Here is a 20373-nt window from a genome sequence, read left to right as displayed (position 1 = left end):
TTATAGCTTATGACAGTTTTTGTACCATAAGTTTCATTTGTTGTTTTCTTTCTGGTTTCAAAACGTTAAGTTACCGTGAACTAAGATGGGCACAATATATAGATCACCTATTCTCACAAGATAGGCCCAACTTAAATTGACAAAATGTTAAAAAATGAACTTGTTTTTTATCAAAGTTTTATTACATAGATGTTAACATTGTTAAAGAGATATGTGTCTGACAAATTGGGAAAGTTACAGCACTCAAACTCCATTATTATCTGTAGAACAGCCACTGAAACAAATTGAGTACTTTTGCAAAATGTAATTTACGTTACCTTAACTAAAAATAAACCAATGGTCATATTAAAGATATTTTGATATATTCTATAAATGCACTTGATACAGATATTCACTTCGATAAATAATTTGTCAAAGTAACATTACATATTTTATCCACAGGATTTAATAAAACTGTACACCAAGCTTTAACTTTTTCATTTATGTTGGGTTGAATATTTCTGGAAAATATGATCATCAGTAATAATAGCTACATAAACAAACTCATTGTTGTACTTATTTAGTTGATTTTATTATGAATTATAAGCACCAAATATTAACATACAACAGTATTTGACTTTGAAATATAGTTTGTATGCAGCAGACACCAATGCAAACACAACTAGGAAATGGTAACGTAAATTACAAAGAATCACCTTTAACTGGGCAACAGCAAAAAAAAAACTTGATTAAAGATAAAATGACAGCGATGTTTCATTTTTTTGCTTTTGAATAATCTTAGATGTAATTATCAGTAATAAGTTCATCGACTGAGATAAATTTATGAAAGGTTTATGCTCAAACATATTCATTTATCCATTTCTTTAAGAAACTAATAGCTTAAGGCCGTAAAATACCTCGTGAATGCCATTAAGACATTATCTTTTTTATCATATATATAAAAAAAAAATATAAAATATAACAAAGTCTACGACTTGATTTAAAACTGTTACTTTCAGACCAAAAATAACAAATTAACAAAGTAAAAGAATTGACCAGTTATGGTAACGTAGATTACCTTATATTCTAGGATTTTTATATATGTTTGAACATGTCAAACAATAAAATGTTGATGTCAGAGCTATTGCAAAAGAAAATAAATTAATTCATAAATCTGATCAAACGCATAAGAAAATCTTTTTAATTTTTAAGCATGATGTTTATTTAAAGTTAAAAAAAAAACACAAAAAAATAACGGCTTTGTTTGAGACAAATCCATTGAATCATTTATTTAAAGCGGCCTTCTGTTTTTCTGAAGGTTTTATATAAAAGTCAAATAAAAAAATATGGTGGAAAATTATATTTGCCATCATAAAACAGAATCAATAATTAAACTCCTGGATTCCTCTAATCTACATGTCTGCTATCTATTTGTATATTAATCAAGCGTGTGATTCGTTTTCCGATTTTCTATTTTTAGAAACAAACATCACCGGCGTTCTAAAAAAATTAAATAGATCTTTAGACACTGTTTTAAAGTAGGTCTTACATTTATATGTTGCACTTTTCTTAGCTAAAATTACTTAAATACTTAATTTGAAAAAAAAAAACATTTTCGAACAAAAATGAAAGCTGAATGTCGCGCTTTAAATTTATCTTATCTCGTCCTCTTTTAACCTGAAAGAGCGCACATAAACAACTAACTTTGGACGACTCATCTATGCCAGAAAAACCGTCTTCTAACTTAACAAATCTTGTCAGCATTGTTTGGCCAATTGAAAGTTGGTGCTTTGACCCCTTTACATTTTCGATTTTGCTAGTATGAAACAAGAAAATCGTCATCAGCTATGACAATCTCTTCAATCAGTCCAAGGTACCAATGTGCCAAACTACTATTTTGTGTTTCCGGGTGCTTGAACGTACACCATTTTCATCATCGACAATCAGTCTGTCTTCATCTTGAACACAACCAGACCAATTAATTTATTAACTTGTGTTTGAGTCTCAAGCTCTTTCATTCTGTGTCAATTTGTGGACATTTTTTTCTGACATTCTATGTTCTGGTCGCTAAAGGCCCCCCCCCTTTTTATCTTTTCACTGTTGTTGCTCAGTATGGTTTTGTTCTTTTTCGTTCTTTTTTCAAGTTATTTTACTCCTTATGTTGGTTTTTCCTCCCACAAAAGGCTCGCTGTATTTCAGCCTATGATATACCCATGCCTGCTGAAACAAAGAAAAAGTAATCTACGTTACTTATTTTGTAATCAACGTTACCATTTTTAGAAACCATTTATTTATGCCTAAATTACAGTTTTTTCCCAGGAACAAACAGAGTTATTACATTAAACTACCATATAATGATCTACAATATAGGAACATGTCAAATATTTGGAGAATAACTACTTATTGGTGTTGCAGATATCACAAGTTGATATTTTTGTAATCTACGTTACCAACATTGGTATCACATTTGTTACACCTTTATAAAATCTTAGATGATCTGGTATAACACAGATTACATACATGTATCTGTGTAGATCTGTTATGATAAAAAACTTTATGAACAAAATCTTTTGGTAAGTAAAAATGGTAAGTAATAATAGGAGACCAAAAACAGGATTTGTTAAAAACTTGGGCCATGACGTAACTAATATACGCAATAAATGTTTGAATTATAAGTGTACAAGATTAATTTCATTGAAATTAAAAATGTATAATTCAGTTATAATCTTAAAAATATAATAAAAAACATTTTATCACTTACCTTGTTTCACTTTCCTGAAGATAACTGGAACTCAGTAATATAGTGTTTCTACGCGGAAATTGCAAATGCAAATGGCGGAATATGTGGCAAATTTGAAATAAAGGGAAATAAACTATGTGTATATTGATCTAGAAGTATATATAACGGAACCTTGAAACAGCTGAACATTATCTAGTACATTAAAATCAAATTATTTGCAGAAATTGAAAAACCGTGGTAACGTTGATTACATCACGTAAATTACATTTTTATTGTCATGAGCATGATTTTTTTTACAAACAATCAACTTTTAAATATAAAGAAATATTGAATGTTTAACAAGTCTAATCTAATTGATAATAGTCTATAAAGAGCACCCTATGTCACAATATTTGTGTAATAGCAGTAACGTAGATTACATTCTTAAATTTACTTTACAAATATAAAGTTTGTGTTTCTGGTGTAATGTTTTTTTTTATGAAATGAGTTAATCATTGTATCGCGTATTGTTTATACTATGTTTTGTTAGTATTTTCATCTGTTTAAACACATTTTAATGTGTTTATTGCCTGTGTATTTTTTGTGCGCAAACTAAGTAACGTAGATTACATTCGATTTGGAGACAAGAAAGTTTTGTTTTATAACGAATAATGCAAAGAGCTTCAGTCAGAAATTCTTTTAATTTTCAAACTTCAACATGTCGTGAAACAAAAATTAAAAAGATATGTTCAGTTTTTAACAAATTGATGCAGCACTTGTGTGTTAAATCATGTAACCCTTTACAGAGACAGCGTATTTTTCTTTTAAATTGATATCATTTGTTCATTTCTTTTTCTAAATACAAGTTTCTGACATCTATTGTGAATATGATTTAAAAGAAGGAACCATGTAATGTTGAAAAATTAACAAAACTCAACTGTATAATTGTATATGTTTTAACTTTTGTCAAGAGACACTCAAATTTCAAACTTGGGCCTATCTTGTGAGAATAGGTGAGATACGTTTTCGGAACCCCAAGGACAAATTCCATCAGACTTGACTGGGAAGACATAAAGGGCTTTGAGCATGCTCCTATAATGCGAGAAACAGGAATACTTTCTTATAGCTGACCTTATCGAAAGTCATGCTAAATTATAGTTTAGGACCATGATAGGCTAATATTAAAGTCATAACTTTACGAGCATAACTAATTGAGTAACTCGTAACCTTTTTTCTTTGAAGCCACATGAACATGTTGGATACGGTAAAGGATATTAAAAATGTTTCACTATGAAAGGGGAAACTATTATTCCATAAATATATACAGAAAACATGTTGATGAAATGGGCTGTAGTTGACGATGTTTATCCAGATGACAGTAACTTACGGGGTATCCAGATGACAGTAACTTACGGGGTAGTCGTTAAAAAATTATGCAAAATGATTGACCAATCAAACTTTTCCTTACAAAAAACATTCGTCTGAGGAACAATGTCGGTTCGCGCCGTTTCCTGTCCCCGAAAAACAGAAAAATAAGGCGATTTTTTTCATCAGTTGCGGTTGTAAACAAAACTAGCAAGCAGTATAGTAGTTGATATTATCTAATTCTGCGTGATAAGGTAAAATTAAAAGTAGTTAGGGTTATCTTTAGCGATTATTTAGAAAGTGAGATGACTTTCTGAAAATCGAATTTTTTATCACGATTCTGAAGTTTACTGGCAATAAATTACGTCCAATGTCATAAATTGAGATCTGATGCTACCCGCAGTCTTGTTTTTGCAAAAATATTTGGAGTAATTTGGATCATTTCCTCCTACTTTTGTGATATGTCGCCGTGTTTCAGTGACTGGAGTTTCATAATTTTTTGGGCCAAGAAACCTCAAGACACCCCAAAAATATCTGGGACAGAAATATACACATTTTTAGTCACAGGACTACCCCAAATAACTTGCAAATTGTGTATATTGGGAAAGTTTTATAACTGATTACTTACCTCTCATCTTGTTACTGTTCAATATATCAAAAAATGTCAATGGATACTGTGTATGGCTAGCCAAAAGTTCTAGCCGTACGTGAGTCAGGTATGTCTTGCCAGGACACACTGAATTGTCTAAATGTACGGCACTTCAAAATTATATGGAAGTCTAAAATGCATATGTTATTTTATGTCTTTAAGGAGGATTATAATCAAGAAACAGCTATTCTGTTCGTTTGTTTACTTTTTGAGATAAATCAACATGTTGGCTACAGTAAAGAAAGTACAAACAGTCTTCATGAAATCCTTTAAAAAGCACAGGACATTCGGGCCAGTAAAATTTCAAATCTTACTGGACCTGGTGATTTTTAACCAGACCAAATACATAGATAGGTAATAAATTGATGGGTAAAGGAAAACACTTTATCATGCTTCCCTTGATAATTTTGAAAGAAGCATAATACTTCTTGTATTCTGGGCCATATGTTGACAGCTTTGAAAAAATCTATAAGGACCAAAATAATGTTTAGGCAAAATTGATTAGAATTGAACATGAACAACACAATTTGCTTCAAACAAATCACTTTCACACAAAATATTTACTTAACTCAATAATCACAAAATCATACTCATAGCTAAATAATGACCATAATAAACAATGGTTTAATTTCCGTAACTGTACGGTGCGGTACGGAAAATTTCCAAGAAAAAATGGTGGCCTCCATTACTCAATACAATTTAGACATCTCTAGCTGTGTTTTGAACATTTAGGACAGAATTGATGAGTTTTATTTGCAAAAAAGGCAAAAATATCAATCTTTTAGAGAGCCCTGCTTCATTATTTTGATGAATTTTTCTTATAATATTTTTTCATGGCCAAAAATCTACTGGCCCGTCGGACCACCAACCTTGCAATAATCTCTGGACCGATGCTAAATTTAGTGGCCTCGGACTGGCGTTAATTTCGAAGACTGTACAAATATCGATCATTGTCATCTCCAGAAGGCGAGAAAAAAAGTGTTGTAATCGATCATTATGATAATAATCATCCTTTTCAGTGTATATTCTAGGAGGGGGATGGGGGGATTCACTCCCTTTTTTGAGAATTCCCCCCCCCCCCTTTTTTTTTTCAGAGGTAGGGCCGCCTCCATGGTCGAGGGGTTAGACTTAGAGGCGATTACTTCTAATCCAATAACCTCTCTGGCGTGGGTTTGATCCCCGGGAGATGCTTTGGTAGTTTAGCGCGGAGGAAGGTAGTCTAGTACTGGTGTAACTCTCCAGGAACGATGGTTAGGAAACTACCAGCCTATATGACTGAAATACTGTTGGGAAAAGGCGTAAAATGAAACAAACAAACAAATTCAGAGGAAGGGGGAAAATTTTACATAGAGAAAGAAGGAAAAGATTCAACAAAATGTAATAAATTCTCACTTTTCAATAAAAATTCCCCGTTTTTCAAATCCTAGAATAAACACTGCCTTTTCTGTTTCAATAGGTTTAATTCTCAAAACCTTTAAACTAAAAAACAGCCCGGAAAATAGCGAAGCATCGTTATTAAGACATTACGCTATATACACACCTTTTTCCCCCCCCCCCCCCCTTTTGTAAGGGTGTAACGATACGCTCACGATACGCATCACGGTACAGATATGCATCACGATACAGGTTGACTAGAGAAAATTGTCTGTAATCCATTTAAACTTTATATTTTCACACAGATGTATTATGCTAAATTAATTTAAAGTTGTGATGTAACACATTATGTTTTCTATTGACATTTTGAGTTAAAGTAAAATGCTAAAAGCTTTAATATTTTCTGAAGCTTTGAGAAGTAAAATACCTACAATAAAAATATCATTCAATATAGAAGCACAGGTGATAGAAACATCACATTTGTATTGTCATATGTAAGGTGATAATTTTGGATAAATTACTAAAGTTTAATAGAAAAATTTAAAATGCTCAGCAGTTAGATGTACTGGATGAAACAATTTGTGGACTATGTGTAATAATGAGCATAAGCTGAACACAAAAATTATTTTACTTTACTCACTTATAACACATTCATAACGGTTATTACGTATTTACTTACAGTTACATATATCCGTTGACAATATGGAACAGTATGGAAAAAAATATCCAACAAAATAGCGTAGCCATAACTCTACACAACTATCTGTCTATTGCAGTGTTTTGACAATATTTTGGATTCAACAATGTGGGGTTTACTTGCAAATGTGTCAAGGTGTCGTATTATCATTTATTCACAAATTTCAGCTTGCCAAAAATCGTTTCCAAAAAGGCAGTTTCAGCTGATGGTCAGTTCTTACAAAAATAATAATGTCAGAAAAATTAAATTCAGCACATTGAAATAGCAGTCAAAGAAGACATTTTCCCGATTATTTTTTCACCTTAAATCCAAAATGCTTCTATATTTCGACTAAAAAGACACTGACCCTGATTTAAATTCATCTTCTGCAATTTTTACTGAAATAATTACTCCCCTTGAAAATGGTTTAAAATACCGTACCGTATGGATGATTTGTCGTACTGTGAACCGTACCGAGTGAAGACGGTACGGTATACCGCGAGTACGGTATACCGTTACACCCTTACTTTTTTGTTGTCTCAAATGATAAAAAAATGCCTTATTTAGGCCCCCAACACTTGTTTTGTTTGAGAAATGTTGTTTAAAAAAGTGACCACTTTTTCGGCGCGGTCCCCCAACCAAAAGATACATCAGGGGGTTGCCAGAAGGTGGATGTGCCCCCTTTTGTTTGTGGGGTTTTAAGAAAATTTTGGACTTGTGCAAACCTAAATGTAAAATCGAGAATTGTAGATGTTTTCCGTTAAAAATAGTCAAGAATGCGCAGATTTCAACACTTTTCTTTATTCTCATTCATGGAATAATATATCAATGTGATACAACAATGCGATTCTCTGAAAATAATAAATAAACAAACTAAATACTGATTACAACACATTTAAATAAAATACAATAAATTGTCTAAAATAATAATGCTAATACAAATCATAAATATACGATATCACCTTTACAATTATAGACTTAAATCTATTAAAATAATATTGTTATTTTATATTTCCGCGAATAATTCCGTTTATAATTTAATTCACGGCAAATATTGTAAAGTTCATCATCATTTAAACAATATTGAATTTACTATTAAAATTCATACATAATTAATAACTTGCTTACCGATTATGATCTACTTTCCATTGGAAAACATCAATAAACAAATTACAGCAACAATTTTAAGCACTTCCGCCCAAGGCAAAACAACATATCAAAGTAACGGTTAATGACGTCACCGTAAAACAATTTAATGACGTCTTTTTACGGGAAACAAAATAAGACGTTACGTTTGGCGGAAATAGTGAAGCTATGTTAAATTGAAAGAGTCAAACAATGTTTTTAATAGTAAATACTATCGAAAAATCAAACTATGAAAATTATGTGATTATAATAAATAAATTTACAATTAAGAACTATAATTCTTACACTCCCCACCATGAAACGTTACGATTTCATCTTATACAAACAATAGCTTATTGTAATGTATACCTTTACTTAAATAGAACATTCTAGTAGGCAAAGTTTAGTTATTGGTCTTAAGAATTGTGACATACTAGTTTTGACCACACAGCTTCGTGTATGCCCGTCCCGACCCACATTTATAGTTACAACCCTGCCCAACGGCCACTGCCCCCTTGGTATGTTTTCCTGAGCCACGAGTACAATATCGCCCTCACGGATATCTCTTTGTGGTCTCAGCCATTTTTGTCGAGATTGTAGGGTAGGTATATATTCCCGAATCCAACGTTTCCAGAATATATCAGCAAGATACTGAGCCTGTCTCCACCTTCTCTTTGCATATGTATCTTCTTTTCTAAAAATGCCACGTGGAATACATGTATTGGACTTTAGTAATAAAATCATGCTTGGAGTTAAAACTGGGGGGTCTTTTGGGTCATCGCTTACTCGGGTAATGGGTCTATCATTAAGTATTTTTTCAACCTCTGTTACAACAGTAAGAAGTTGTTCATCTGTCAGAAGCTGCTCTTTGACTAACGATCTCAAAATTGCACGTGTCGATCGTATCATCCGTTCCCATATACCGCCCATGTGACTAGCTGACGGAGGGTTAAAGTTCCATTCGATTTCCCGCTGCAACATGTATTGTCCAATTTTAGATTGATTCCACTCTCGTAAGGACTTGCGTAATTCACAATCTCCACTTACTAGATTGGTTCCGTTGTCACTATATACCTTTTCCGGTAGACCTCTCCGGCTAATAAATCGTTGCAATGCGGCGATAAACGAATCTGTACTCAAACTATGAGTAACTTCTAAATGGACGGCCCTTGATGTTAAACAAGAAAAAATACACCCATATCTCTTTACTTGTGACTTTCCTGATTTTACCATCAAAGGACCAAAAAAGTCTATGCCGATAAATGAAAACGGTGGTTTATCTGGTGTGATTTGCTCATCAAGTAACGGTCCCATTTGTTGCTTACAAAGCGGATTGTTCTTGCGTTTACATGGTACACAATTCCTTACTACCTGTTTGACAGCGCTATGTCCATTTATTATCCAGTATCTTGTTCGTGTAGCTGCTAAAACTTGTTGTACTCCGACGTGACCTTGACTTTCGTGGTAAAAACGTATCATTAAAGTAGTTAAATGATGCCGTTTCGGTAGAATGATTGGACATTTCGTTTCATCATGGTAAATAATGCGTCCTTTTGTACGTATTAAACCATCTTTAAGTATTGGATTTAATGAAGCTATCGGACTTTCACCTTTAACATTAGTTCCTTTTTGCAAGTTTATTAACTCATCGGCAAAGCATTCCGTCTGAACGTATTTCACAACTGCGTGAGAAGATGTCTTAAGTTCAGACAAGGTGAGATTACCTTTTTCAACCACTACATCATGATGCAGATATCGCTTTTTGCAATAATCCTTGTATCTCAAAAACCATGCCACTGCACGTCTAAGTTTGAACCAATCAGAGTAGTATTCAATTATCTTCCCAATAGTGTCACAGGTGGTAACGTTAATAGCAATTTCTCTCTTTACCTCAACATCATCTTCACTCACTTCCGGAATAATATTACCTGAATACTTAGGCCAGTGTTCCCTACCTTTACTAAGAAATGTTGGTCCATGCAGCCAAACATCTAATTTGTCTGTTTCAGAAGCGTTATACACATTTGTTACTGGATGATGCGGCGTATACCAAACACGCGTTTTCTCTGGTACCATGTAATCTACATCCGATGAATAGCCATTTGCAATGTAACCATTTACAGTAGTTCTGTACATATCATGCAAATTATTGTCACTTGACAACTTGCGCTTCAACTGCTGTAATCTGGCTTGGGCAAGCGGTATATTATTTACGAATGATGAATTTCTATCACGCCAAGGAAGACCAAGCTTGTAATGACCATCCTCGCGAGTTAAAGTTGACTCCATGGATTTCATAGCATTTTTATCTTCTACAGACATGCAACTCTTCACTTGTGATTTATCATTAAAGTCTGTTGTCCACAAACGCTCAATTTGTTGCTGTAACAACATGTCACGTGACTCAAAGAAATTTATATTAATATCGTTGGATTCTTGCGTAGTTGGGACTGGACCGCGTATAGCCCATCCAAGACGAGTGCGTATCGCGTACGGTTCATCGCTATTTCCGAATTTCACTTCTAGCGGTATATGTGCAATAGGTGAATCCGTCCCTATTAACATCATAACGTCATTAGTGTCTATATCTGGAATATTTATACCGGATAAGTACGGTAAGTTTCGGATATCTGCATATTTAGCTGCAGATCGAGTTGATATCGGTAATGACTTTACTGACCAGACTTTTCTTAGGGTAATACTTTCATTTCCATCGATAGGTTGAATATCTAAGTCGGCCTCCTGACCATGTATAATACCTTCACGCGAGTTTGCCGTAGACATCCGGAATGTGACGGGCTTACCGGTTATATTCAGGCTCCGTAACAATCTTTCATCACATAAAGTTTTATCGGCCCCATCATCTAGCAGGGCATATGTCTGACAAGAACTACCGTCCCCACCCCTAACTATTACAGGAATAATACCCAGACAATTTTTTACAGTAGAACCTTCTGTTGCTGCACAGTTACACGACGACTGCACTGCTGTGTGGCCATTATCGGGTTTTACCCAACTATGTAATAAAATGTGGTGTTTGACATTACAATTAGTAACATTACATATTTTTGGTTTTCTACACTTGTTTGTAAAATGTTTACCTTTTAAACAATTGTAACACAATTTAAGTGATCTTACCAGTTTATAACGATCATTGAGACTCATTGACTTGAACTTGTTACACAGTGATAACTCTGCACAATTACCTGAACAACAAATGCATTTACTACTTTCATGACCGTTTTCTTCAGTATGTGTATTTAGAGTAGTAACCTTTGGTCTATCATTACTGTAATATTTGCCAGAACTGTTTCTGGTTTCTTTCTTGATAAAATCATTGTTTTTACAAAGATCATAGCTATACATGGAGTTAGCGATACGTGATTTTTCGTCTACAAATTTAGACAAATCTGAAAAGCGCGGCACTCTACCTGACTCATTTATATTATGTGCTACTTCTACCCATTTTACCCTTATATGTGTTGGGAGCCGCCTAACAATGCATCTTAAATTTTCTGTATTATCAATATCAGAGGAAAATCCTAACTGAGAAAGTGTAATTTCACATTTCTGCATCTCTAAAGATAATTTAGATAGCCCTTCAACATCGGACGCTTTAATCTGAGCACCATTTACCAAGTTATCAATGTAAGACCTTGCAATTAAATGTGGTCTGCCAAATCTAGACAATAATATTGACCTAGCACGTTTATAACCTTCTTCCGGTTCTAACAAAACACAATCTTCTATACTAGATTTTGCCTTACCTGTACAATACTGAATGAGATAACTTAGCTTTAAATTATTGTCACTTATTCTGCTTTCAATGTTTGTTTCAAAGTTTTTGATAAATTTGCAGTATCCTTCAGGCTTCCCATCAAATGTCAATAGTTCTGGCTTCGGTAAGTTGAATCCTTCATGAAGTGCTGACGCCAATCTTTGAAATGATCTGTCAATGTTTGATGTCTCACTGTCAACTTCCGGTATACACGATCTGTTTATTTCCGGTCTGGGCTGTGTCAAAGTTATATTTCTCACAGAATCTGTACGGTTGTTCACCTGAATATGATTAGTCATATTATTTTGTACGTCAGGCTGAGCATTTTGATTGTTAGATATGACCCCGGTTTCTTCCTGTGTTGTTTCTAACCACACCATTTCTTCTATCTCTGCTTCTTCTAATTCCGACTGCTGATCTAACAACTGTTGTTTCATTTCAAGATCCCGGCGAGCTCGTTCAAGTTCTTGTTTCTTTTTAAGTTGTTTTAATTTGTGTTCTGCTATTAAACGCTTTGCTTTAGCACTTTGTAATTTCCGGCGCGACGAGACTGAAGTACGTGAACTTCCATGGCTGACATTTGACTCTGCGTCATTTTCTATAGGAATATTTTCTCCATCTTGCGGTCCAATAGCTCCCGCGATCCACTGAGAAAATCTTTCCCTGAATTCTTCAAAGTTCTTTAAACAGCTCTCAAAGTTCGCTTCCAAGTCTGCAACAACTTCCGGTTGCGCGCACAAATCTAAACATTGTAAATGCACTGATTTGAAATGTTCAAAGCGTTCACATAATTTATTCTTCAGTAGTTTAACCTCTTCAATATTATTGTAGGACATCATGCTCTTTTCAAGTTCATTATATAGTTTCGTCAGTTGAGCGCCATTTGCACTTCTTGATCTCTTCACACTGACAAACTCCTGATTCAAAGTTTCCGCACTATTTGTTGACGGCATTTTCGTCACAGCAGAATCGAGAATTGTAAAATCGAGAATTGTAAAATCGAGAATTGTAGATGTTTTCCGTTAAAAATAGTCAAGAATGCGCAGATTTCAACACTTTTCTTTATTCTCATTCATGGAATAATATATCAATGTGATACAACAATGCGATTCTCTGAAAATAATAAATAAACAAACTAAATACTGATTACAACGCATTTAAATAAAATACAATAAATTGTCTAAAATAATAATGCTAATACAAATCATAAATATACGATATCACCTTTACAATTATAGACTTAAATCTATTAAAATAATATTGTTATTTTATATTTCCGCGAATAATTCCGTTTATAATTTAATTCACGGCAAATATTGTAAAGTTCATCATCATTTAAACAATATTGAATTTACTATTAAAATTCATACATAATTAATAACTTGCTTACCGATTATGATCTACTTTCCATTGGAAAACATCAATAAACAAAACACATCAACAATTTAAGCACTTCCGCCCAAGGCAAAACAACATATCAAAGTAACGGTTAATGACGTCACCGTAAAACAATTTAATGACGTCTTTTTACGGGAAACAAAATAAGACGTTACGTTTGGCGGAAATAGTGAAGCTATGTTAAATTGAAAGAGTCAAACAATGTTTTTAATAGTAAATACTATCGAAAAATCAAACTATGAAAATTATGTGATTATAATAAATAAATTTACAATTAAGAACTATAATTCTTACACTAAACAACTACAAACCTTCAAGAATATAATTATGTTTTAAAAAATTTTAGTCTGGCATCGGCAGGGTATTCCGATAAATAATATGCAATCTGCAAAAAAAAAAAATCTAATTTTGTCAATGAAAACATTATCTACTAATTTTAGCAGTTAAAATGCATTATTTCCCTCCATCAATCCCTTCAACCCAAGGAAACTCAAATTTCCACTTCAAATCAAAACCAGTGCATCTCTCTTTTTGCAATTTTTTTAAAAAGAGGGACTTGCTCACCCCATACTTATACTTAAATATTATAATTTCCATCATGTATCATTAATATGATTAATAAAGTATCACAAATGGAAACTTACTGCAAAATCACAACATTTCCAATAGAGCTTTTATATTAACCAAGAGTAACCACAAATTTAGCTGCTTGCCATTTATAGAAAAGTATTCCAAGAAGGTAAACACTTTCAATTCTATAATAATAGATAAATAATATCAAATTGGTCCCATTTTAAATGTCCTTAGTACAAGCACTTTCACTAAATTTCAAAACACATTTTACTTGTAACATGCCTGCCATCCTACTTTTTGAGAGAAAAAGGACTGGAGAGTTTTCATTGGCGCATGAAATGTTGATGGCAGGAAAAATAATTTATGAAATATAGTTTAAATTGCATATTTCAGATAGTCAGCAAAAGGCATAATTTAGATAGCATTTAAAGTTTAAACTTGCTTTGGGAGCTATTTTATGAATGGTAAGCAGTTAAATGTTTGTTTACTCATGGTGAATTTTGGAAGTTAGCTTAGTTTGAATGATGTTGAGTTGTTGACTTATGTGTTTTCAGGTGAAGCATCACCATGAGTGTGATAGCTCGAGGAACAACGAAATCTGTGAAGATAATTTATCCTTCTGGTTGTAAGGAAGTCACAGAGGAGCTTGGTAAAGATGAACTTGTTAGAAGACTAAAGGTGACTTCATTTTATCATCTTATTGATTTAAGTTATCTTTTGATATTTTTTTATGTTGCTGCGTAAAAATTTATATACAGACAAATGTGCACAAATATTTGCAGTACATATTTTACATATTCTCCGATGTTTGAAAATTGTTTTATAAGCATAATTATATACAAAGTAACATATATAAAATTTCACTTAAGTGTGGTATACAACCTCAATTATAACATATAGGATCTTTAAGGTTGCCTGATTAAGTAGCACAAGACCTATTTTTAAAGGAATTTTTTTTTTATTGGTAGAAAAATATATACTCTATTGGGAATAGTGTATGCCCAAAAAATTGTGAATTGAGGGATTTTAAGATGTCAGTTCTGTTTATAGTTGATAGCGAGAGCCTTCCAGGATATGGGCCAGGATGACAATGATCAGTATACAGGTCTTGCTCTACATCTAGCCACAGATTTCTTCCTGGAACACCATAACAAGGATGTGCGACTTCTTGTAGCTTGTTGTATTGCCGATGTCTTCAGGATATTTGCTCCAGAGGCACCCTTCAGAGATGCCGCACATTTAAAGGTAATTGCTTCTAATCTAAGATGCTGGATAACTTTTTGTGTTCAAATTTTAACTCTTTGATTAAGGACTTTGTTGTATTTTTTTTAAAGCAGAATTGGGAGATCATGCTCATTCATATCAAAATAATAGTTACTTTTTCAAGGTGCATTTAGTGCTGTTCTAATTTGACCAAAAAATAGATGGATACAAGCCACTTAACCATTGTATTTGATACAAAGATAGTGAGAAAGCAACTGTAATATATGAGCCTTACGCTGTTTGTGAAATAAGGCAATGAATTTTGAAAACCTGATGAGAACATTTTGCTTATAATATTTTTTATTGAAATGTTTTTTTGTGTATTTTTTCTTTTACTGATTAATGTAATGGTGCTATTTTACAATATTAGAAGTGAAACTAACACTAACAGATTACTGCTTTAAGGCGTTTACTATTTATGACAGTTCGCAAACTTGTATAAAGTAGAAAGGAGAAATGTAAAAGAGAATATTACTTCAAAGTGTCAACATCATGTATCCCTAAGACCCTTAGTTAAGCAATGAAGAATCCTCTTGAGTTAGAAAGGGATAATTCTGTCAATCAAGGAAATGTTTTGTCTAATGATTGATTTGATGATGATGCTATTTTTGAAATGTTTGAATAATTATTCTCTTCCAGGATATTTTCATGTTTCTCATCAAACAGTTGCGAGGTTTAGAAGACCCAAATTCACCTACTTTCAAGCGTTACTTCTACCTTCTGGAGGTTTGTTACATTTAACATGCTTACTGTAGTGGTGAGGTTACTTTTGGAGACTTCCTTATAGGTTCAACTTCAGTCAAGTTTGTTGACAAACCTAATCTCCTTCATGACTTTGAGTTTAAATCTAAGTGAGAGACTCCAGATTCTGTTATGTGAGGGAGCCATTCAGCTGAATTACAAAAGGCTGATGATTCTACTCTGGTGCTATTGCCTAAAATAATGCACCAGTAAAGCTTTAAATTGTTATATGACCATTTTCTTGAAACCGCATAATGTATGTCAACTTTTCTTATTTTAATATTTTAAGTTTCATTTCAAGTATACTCTTAGAAATAAATTATACATTTGACTTTGATAGACATTGCATTTATAAAGGTGAATTTTTAAGCATATAGAAAATGATAATTAAATGGCTGACAATAAGTACTGTAAGTAAAATATATAAATGTTGATTTTTATTGACAGCTTTGATTAATATTTAGCTTATTTGTAAAAGGATCAGTTGATATTTATTGCAGAATTTAGCATGGGTGAAATCTTTCAACATTTGTATAGAGCTAGATGACAATCAGGAAATCTTCTGCAGTCTTTTCAAACTGATGTTTTCTGTGATCAAGTAAGTCAAATATCCCCTAATAAGAATACATTTTTTTCACTGATTTACATCCATCTCCTCAAAGCGAAGGGAATATTACAAATGGACTCTGTCTGTGCATTTGTGTTTCTGTGTGTCCATTCTTCCATCCCAACCTGGAATATAACACTAAAAGTACTTGAGGGAATTTTTATTCCCTTGCCATAAAATGACTGGTGCATATAGTGTTCCCCTGTTCCGTCATTTCATCATCATCAGTTTCTGTTCATTATTTGTGGCAATGGTTGCACACATTCAACTCAAATTTAACTTATCCTATATCATGGGAAAATGCAAGTTAAGTTAATTTGGTCATGGTCTGATGATTTTTGACACAGTTATGCCCCTTGATGAAATATTCAGTTACAGAGTCTACATGTGCTATCTAGAAAAGCGGTTCCTTGTCCCCAACGCGCTGTTTCAATTGGTAAACGGTTGTTACATGAAATCTTAAGTTATGTAGCTTTTTATGCCCCCAAAGGGAGGCATAATATAATGGCACCATCTGTCTGTCCGTCTCTACCTCAAAGGTCAAGGTCACACTATCATTTTGAATTTTCACATTATCGCAATTAGAGAAAATAGGTACACACATTTGTGTCCGGACTGTAACTTTGTCATGCATTTAATGATTTTAAAATAACTAGGCATAAATGTCTACCACATCAAAACTATGTGTCGCGTCCAAGAATTATGTCTCTACCTCAAAGGTCAAGGTCACACTAACATTTTGAAGTTTCACATTATCACAAATAGAATTAATAGGTATAAACAATCATGTCCGGGCTGTAAGTTTATCATGCTTGGAAGGATTTTATATAACTGGACATAAATGTCTATAACATCAAGAAAATGTGTGGCGTCCAAAAATCTTATCCCTACCTCAAAGGTCAAGGTAACACCACCATTTTGAAGTTCATTTTATAACAATTAGAGATTTTAGGTACACACATTCGTGCCCAGGCTGTAACTTTGTCTTGCTTCGAAGGATTTTAAAATAACTAGGCATGGATGTCTACCACATCAAGAAGATGTCGCGACAAAGACCCATGTCCCTACCTTCAAGGTCAAGGTCACACTTATAGTTTGAAGGTACTCATTCATGTCCGAACTGTAACTTTGTCATGCATGGAAGGATTTTGAAGTAAGTTGGCAAAAAATGTCTACCACATCAAGACAATGTGTCGCGGCTAAGGCTCATGTCCGTCTGTCCATGTGTCCCCACTTTCACAACAATCATGTCCGGACTGTAACTTTGTCATGTGTTGAGGGATTTTGAAATAATTTGGCACAAGTGTCTATCTCATAACAACATTTTATTGCATCCAGGAACCACGTCCCTTCTTCAAAGGTCAAGGTCACACTTATATTTTGAAGGTTCATGCTATCAAGAACAATATTCAGCAATTAGTTACTTTCATTCTCTTTTCTTTTCATTATACCTGCATGCTTAAGAAACCTTTTCGGGGGCAGCTCTTGTTTTTGGAGTATGTTGAGATATTTCTCGTATTCTAAAGTGTTTTTAAATGAGCTGTAGATTCTACCTTTATTTGATGCGTGTAGTTCATTATTCTAACATTGTTTTAATTGATCAATTTAAAATTGTTTTACAATTTTGTTGTTATTTTTATGAACTAAAACTTGCTGGTTTTGCCAAATATCAGGTCTTCCTACATCCTCGAGAATCTCTTTAATTTTACTTATCCATTTAAGTTCAGTATCTGTCAGATTTAACATGTAATTGTAAATTTTAACGGATAGTTTCTTTTCATTTCCAAGCACTAAACATGACCTTAAAAAAATCATATTCGTATATACATTTATATAAATCAGATGCCTTCCAAGCTCACTGTTGTGCATATATTTTGGGTGCTTTTCCTAGCCAATGTTATTTGTCTCATAAACATGTTATGAATTTTTTTCAGTAAATCTAGATTTTCAAAACCAAAAATTTCTGACCCATATGTATGGATCAGCATAATTGTGTAATCAAATAAATTTATTATTAAATCAAGGGGTAGGTCTGCGTTTTTTTGTTTTTGTAAATATAAGATGCATTGCTTTATTTATCTGTTGGCTTATATATTGCCTAGCTTCAAGGAATGAACTGGATGCAGAAAATGTCAAACCTAGGTGACGGTACTTGTCAGTTATTTCAAGTTCATGTTTGCCTAAACTAAAATGATACGAATTTCTATTTCTAGCTGTGAATACAATTACCTTTCTCTGATTTGAATTAACTGTTAATTTCCATTGAATACAATACAAGTTAAAATAGTTTAAACTATGTTGAAAATCGACAGGACTATCTGAGACAGTGTTGTCAACATAGATAAGAATAAAAAGTTTGAGCCAAGGTTCATCTAGCTCATTACCAGATATGTTTGTAAATCTTTTAGGTATAAAGAAAAGAGGATCTGACTTAAATTCTCGCCTTGTTGGACTCCTGTTTTTTCTGAAGAGAAGAATTGAGATCGGTTACCGTTATGCTTTACACAAGATTTAATATTTTTATACATGATAAAAATTGTTTGAAATAATTTTTCATCGGTTTTGCGTAAGTTTTTGCCAGAGTTCGAATCGCCAAATTCTATCAAAACATTGTGAGAAGTCTACATAGGCACAATAAACCTTTGTTTTCTTTTCCTTACAATCCCAATAAGTGCATGGGAGCATGAAAATAATATCAGAAGATGAATACTTTGGAATCCTGCTTGATTTTCATTAAGTAAATGCGTATTTTTAATATAATCGGTTAGTATTAAGTTTAAGATTGCTGTAAATAGTTTTCCTAGACATGATAGACTGGTAATTGATCTGTAAGAACTAGAGTGGTTGGACCAATGCTCGGCGTAAAAAAATATTTCTTTAGAATATCTGAAAATGTTTCAAGTTATCTCCGATTTAGGTCACTGGTGCTTTTATTTACATCTTTCACCATTTTATCCTGGTGCGGTTCACTGCTGGTGAAGTCACATGACAATGCTTATAGCAGACGAACGACCGTATGTAATCAGCAACATATAAATTATTAAAATCTTTAAACATTAGAGTTCTGGGGCTGTAAAATGTATACTAAAAGTTGGGTACTTGTAAATGTATGAACATAATTTGGTTGTTAAAATTAATTCAATATGTTTTCTTCATAAGATAAAAAAAGATTTTATTCGAAAAACAAACCTGCATCATGTAGTACTGTACGCTGAGCTATGGTACAATTTCACGCAAACCGCACTTGTTTATCTGGACTATCATTAGCCTCCGCCATGTATGTCATAATGTGATTAGCAAATTTCACACAATAGCTATTTAAAAAAATATGATCGGTCTTGAAAATGGACATATAACATTGAGCTTTGTTGACGTTGATTTGATTTTGTCATATCAAATATAGTATTTTTACGCAGAGCGTTGGTCCACCCACTCTAGTGTCCAGAGAGTTTCCTGTTGTTATTGGTCTGTAAGAACTAGTGTCTAGAATGTTTCCTTTGTTTTTATAAATTGAGATAATGAACCCTTCGGTGTTTTCTGTCTTTATTTAGATATTTTTATTAAAACATCTCAAACTTTACATAAACTTCGACCAAAAAAAAAGAAGGTAGGGTTATACCAGTTTTATGCCATGTTATGTTCTTTTTGCTGCTTGAAAAAAAAACAAAAACCCATAATGAGCTAAATTTTTGTGAACACTAGAAAAATATGAAAATCATAAAATATGAAATCTTGCGTTATTTTCCATAATGTGTGAAAAAAATTGACAGCAATATTAAATACCTATACTATAGTAATTTATCTTTAACATTTCAGTGAAAAACATACTACAAAAGTAAAGAATTTTATGTTGGACATGATGTCACCACTGTTAACAGAAGCTGATGTTGTATCCCAGGAACTTTTAGATATACTTCTTATCAATGTTGTGGAGCCACAGAAGGTAAATATTACAAAGAAAGAAATGTAAGGACACTGTTATGGTCAAAATTAATGGAATTGAAACTGATTTGTGAGAAAGACATTCAGAATCGACGCATTATTTTAGGTATATAGGGTACCTAAGTAGAAACCTTTGACATATTCAGCGTTTTTTTTCCTGACGGATTTTAAAAAAAATGCGTTA

The 20373-nt window shown here is 33.0% G+C and overlaps 2 protein-coding genes across 2 annotated transcripts in view; one reads left to right on the top strand and one right to left on the bottom strand.

The window, feature by feature from the left end:
- Window positions 1-4161: 4161 nt before the first annotated feature.
- LOC132737257 (sister chromatid cohesion protein PDS5 homolog B-like) overlaps window positions 4162-20373 on the top strand; it is a 61059-nt gene continuing 44847 nt past the window's right edge. Inside the window, exons 1-6 of the mRNA XM_060724514.1 lie at window positions 4162-4317; window positions 14191-14314; window positions 14687-14881; window positions 15539-15625; window positions 16141-16238; window positions 20064-20190. Of these exons, the coding sequence (XP_060580497.1) occupies window positions 14204-14314; window positions 14687-14881; window positions 15539-15625; window positions 16141-16238; window positions 20064-20190 (618 nt within the window). The 5' untranslated portion in view covers window positions 4162-4317; window positions 14191-14203. The remainder of the gene's footprint in view (window positions 4318-14190; window positions 14315-14686; window positions 14882-15538; window positions 15626-16140; window positions 16239-20063; window positions 20191-20373) is intronic.
- LOC132737256 (uncharacterized) lies at window positions 7502-13341 on the bottom strand. Its single transcript, XM_060724513.1, has 2 exons — window positions 13056-13341; window positions 7502-12778 (listed from the first exon to the last, which is right to left on the bottom strand). Exon 2 carries the CDS (start codon window positions 12616-12618, stop codon window positions 8263-8265), a length of 4356 nt encoding a protein of 1451 aa, XP_060580496.1. The 5' UTR covers window positions 12619-12778; window positions 13056-13341; the 3' UTR covers window positions 7502-8262.

The sequence above is a fragment of the Ruditapes philippinarum genome, unplaced genomic scaffold (genome assembly GCF_026571515.1).
Source record: "Ruditapes philippinarum isolate M1 unplaced genomic scaffold, ASM2657151v2 ctg484_1_1_1_1, whole genome shotgun sequence".
NCBI classification, from domain to species: domain Eukaryota; kingdom Metazoa; phylum Mollusca; class Bivalvia; order Venerida; family Veneridae; genus Ruditapes; species Ruditapes philippinarum.
The sequence above is the reverse complement of the archived record's forward strand: the minus strand, read 5'-3'. Positions and strand labels throughout refer to the sequence as shown.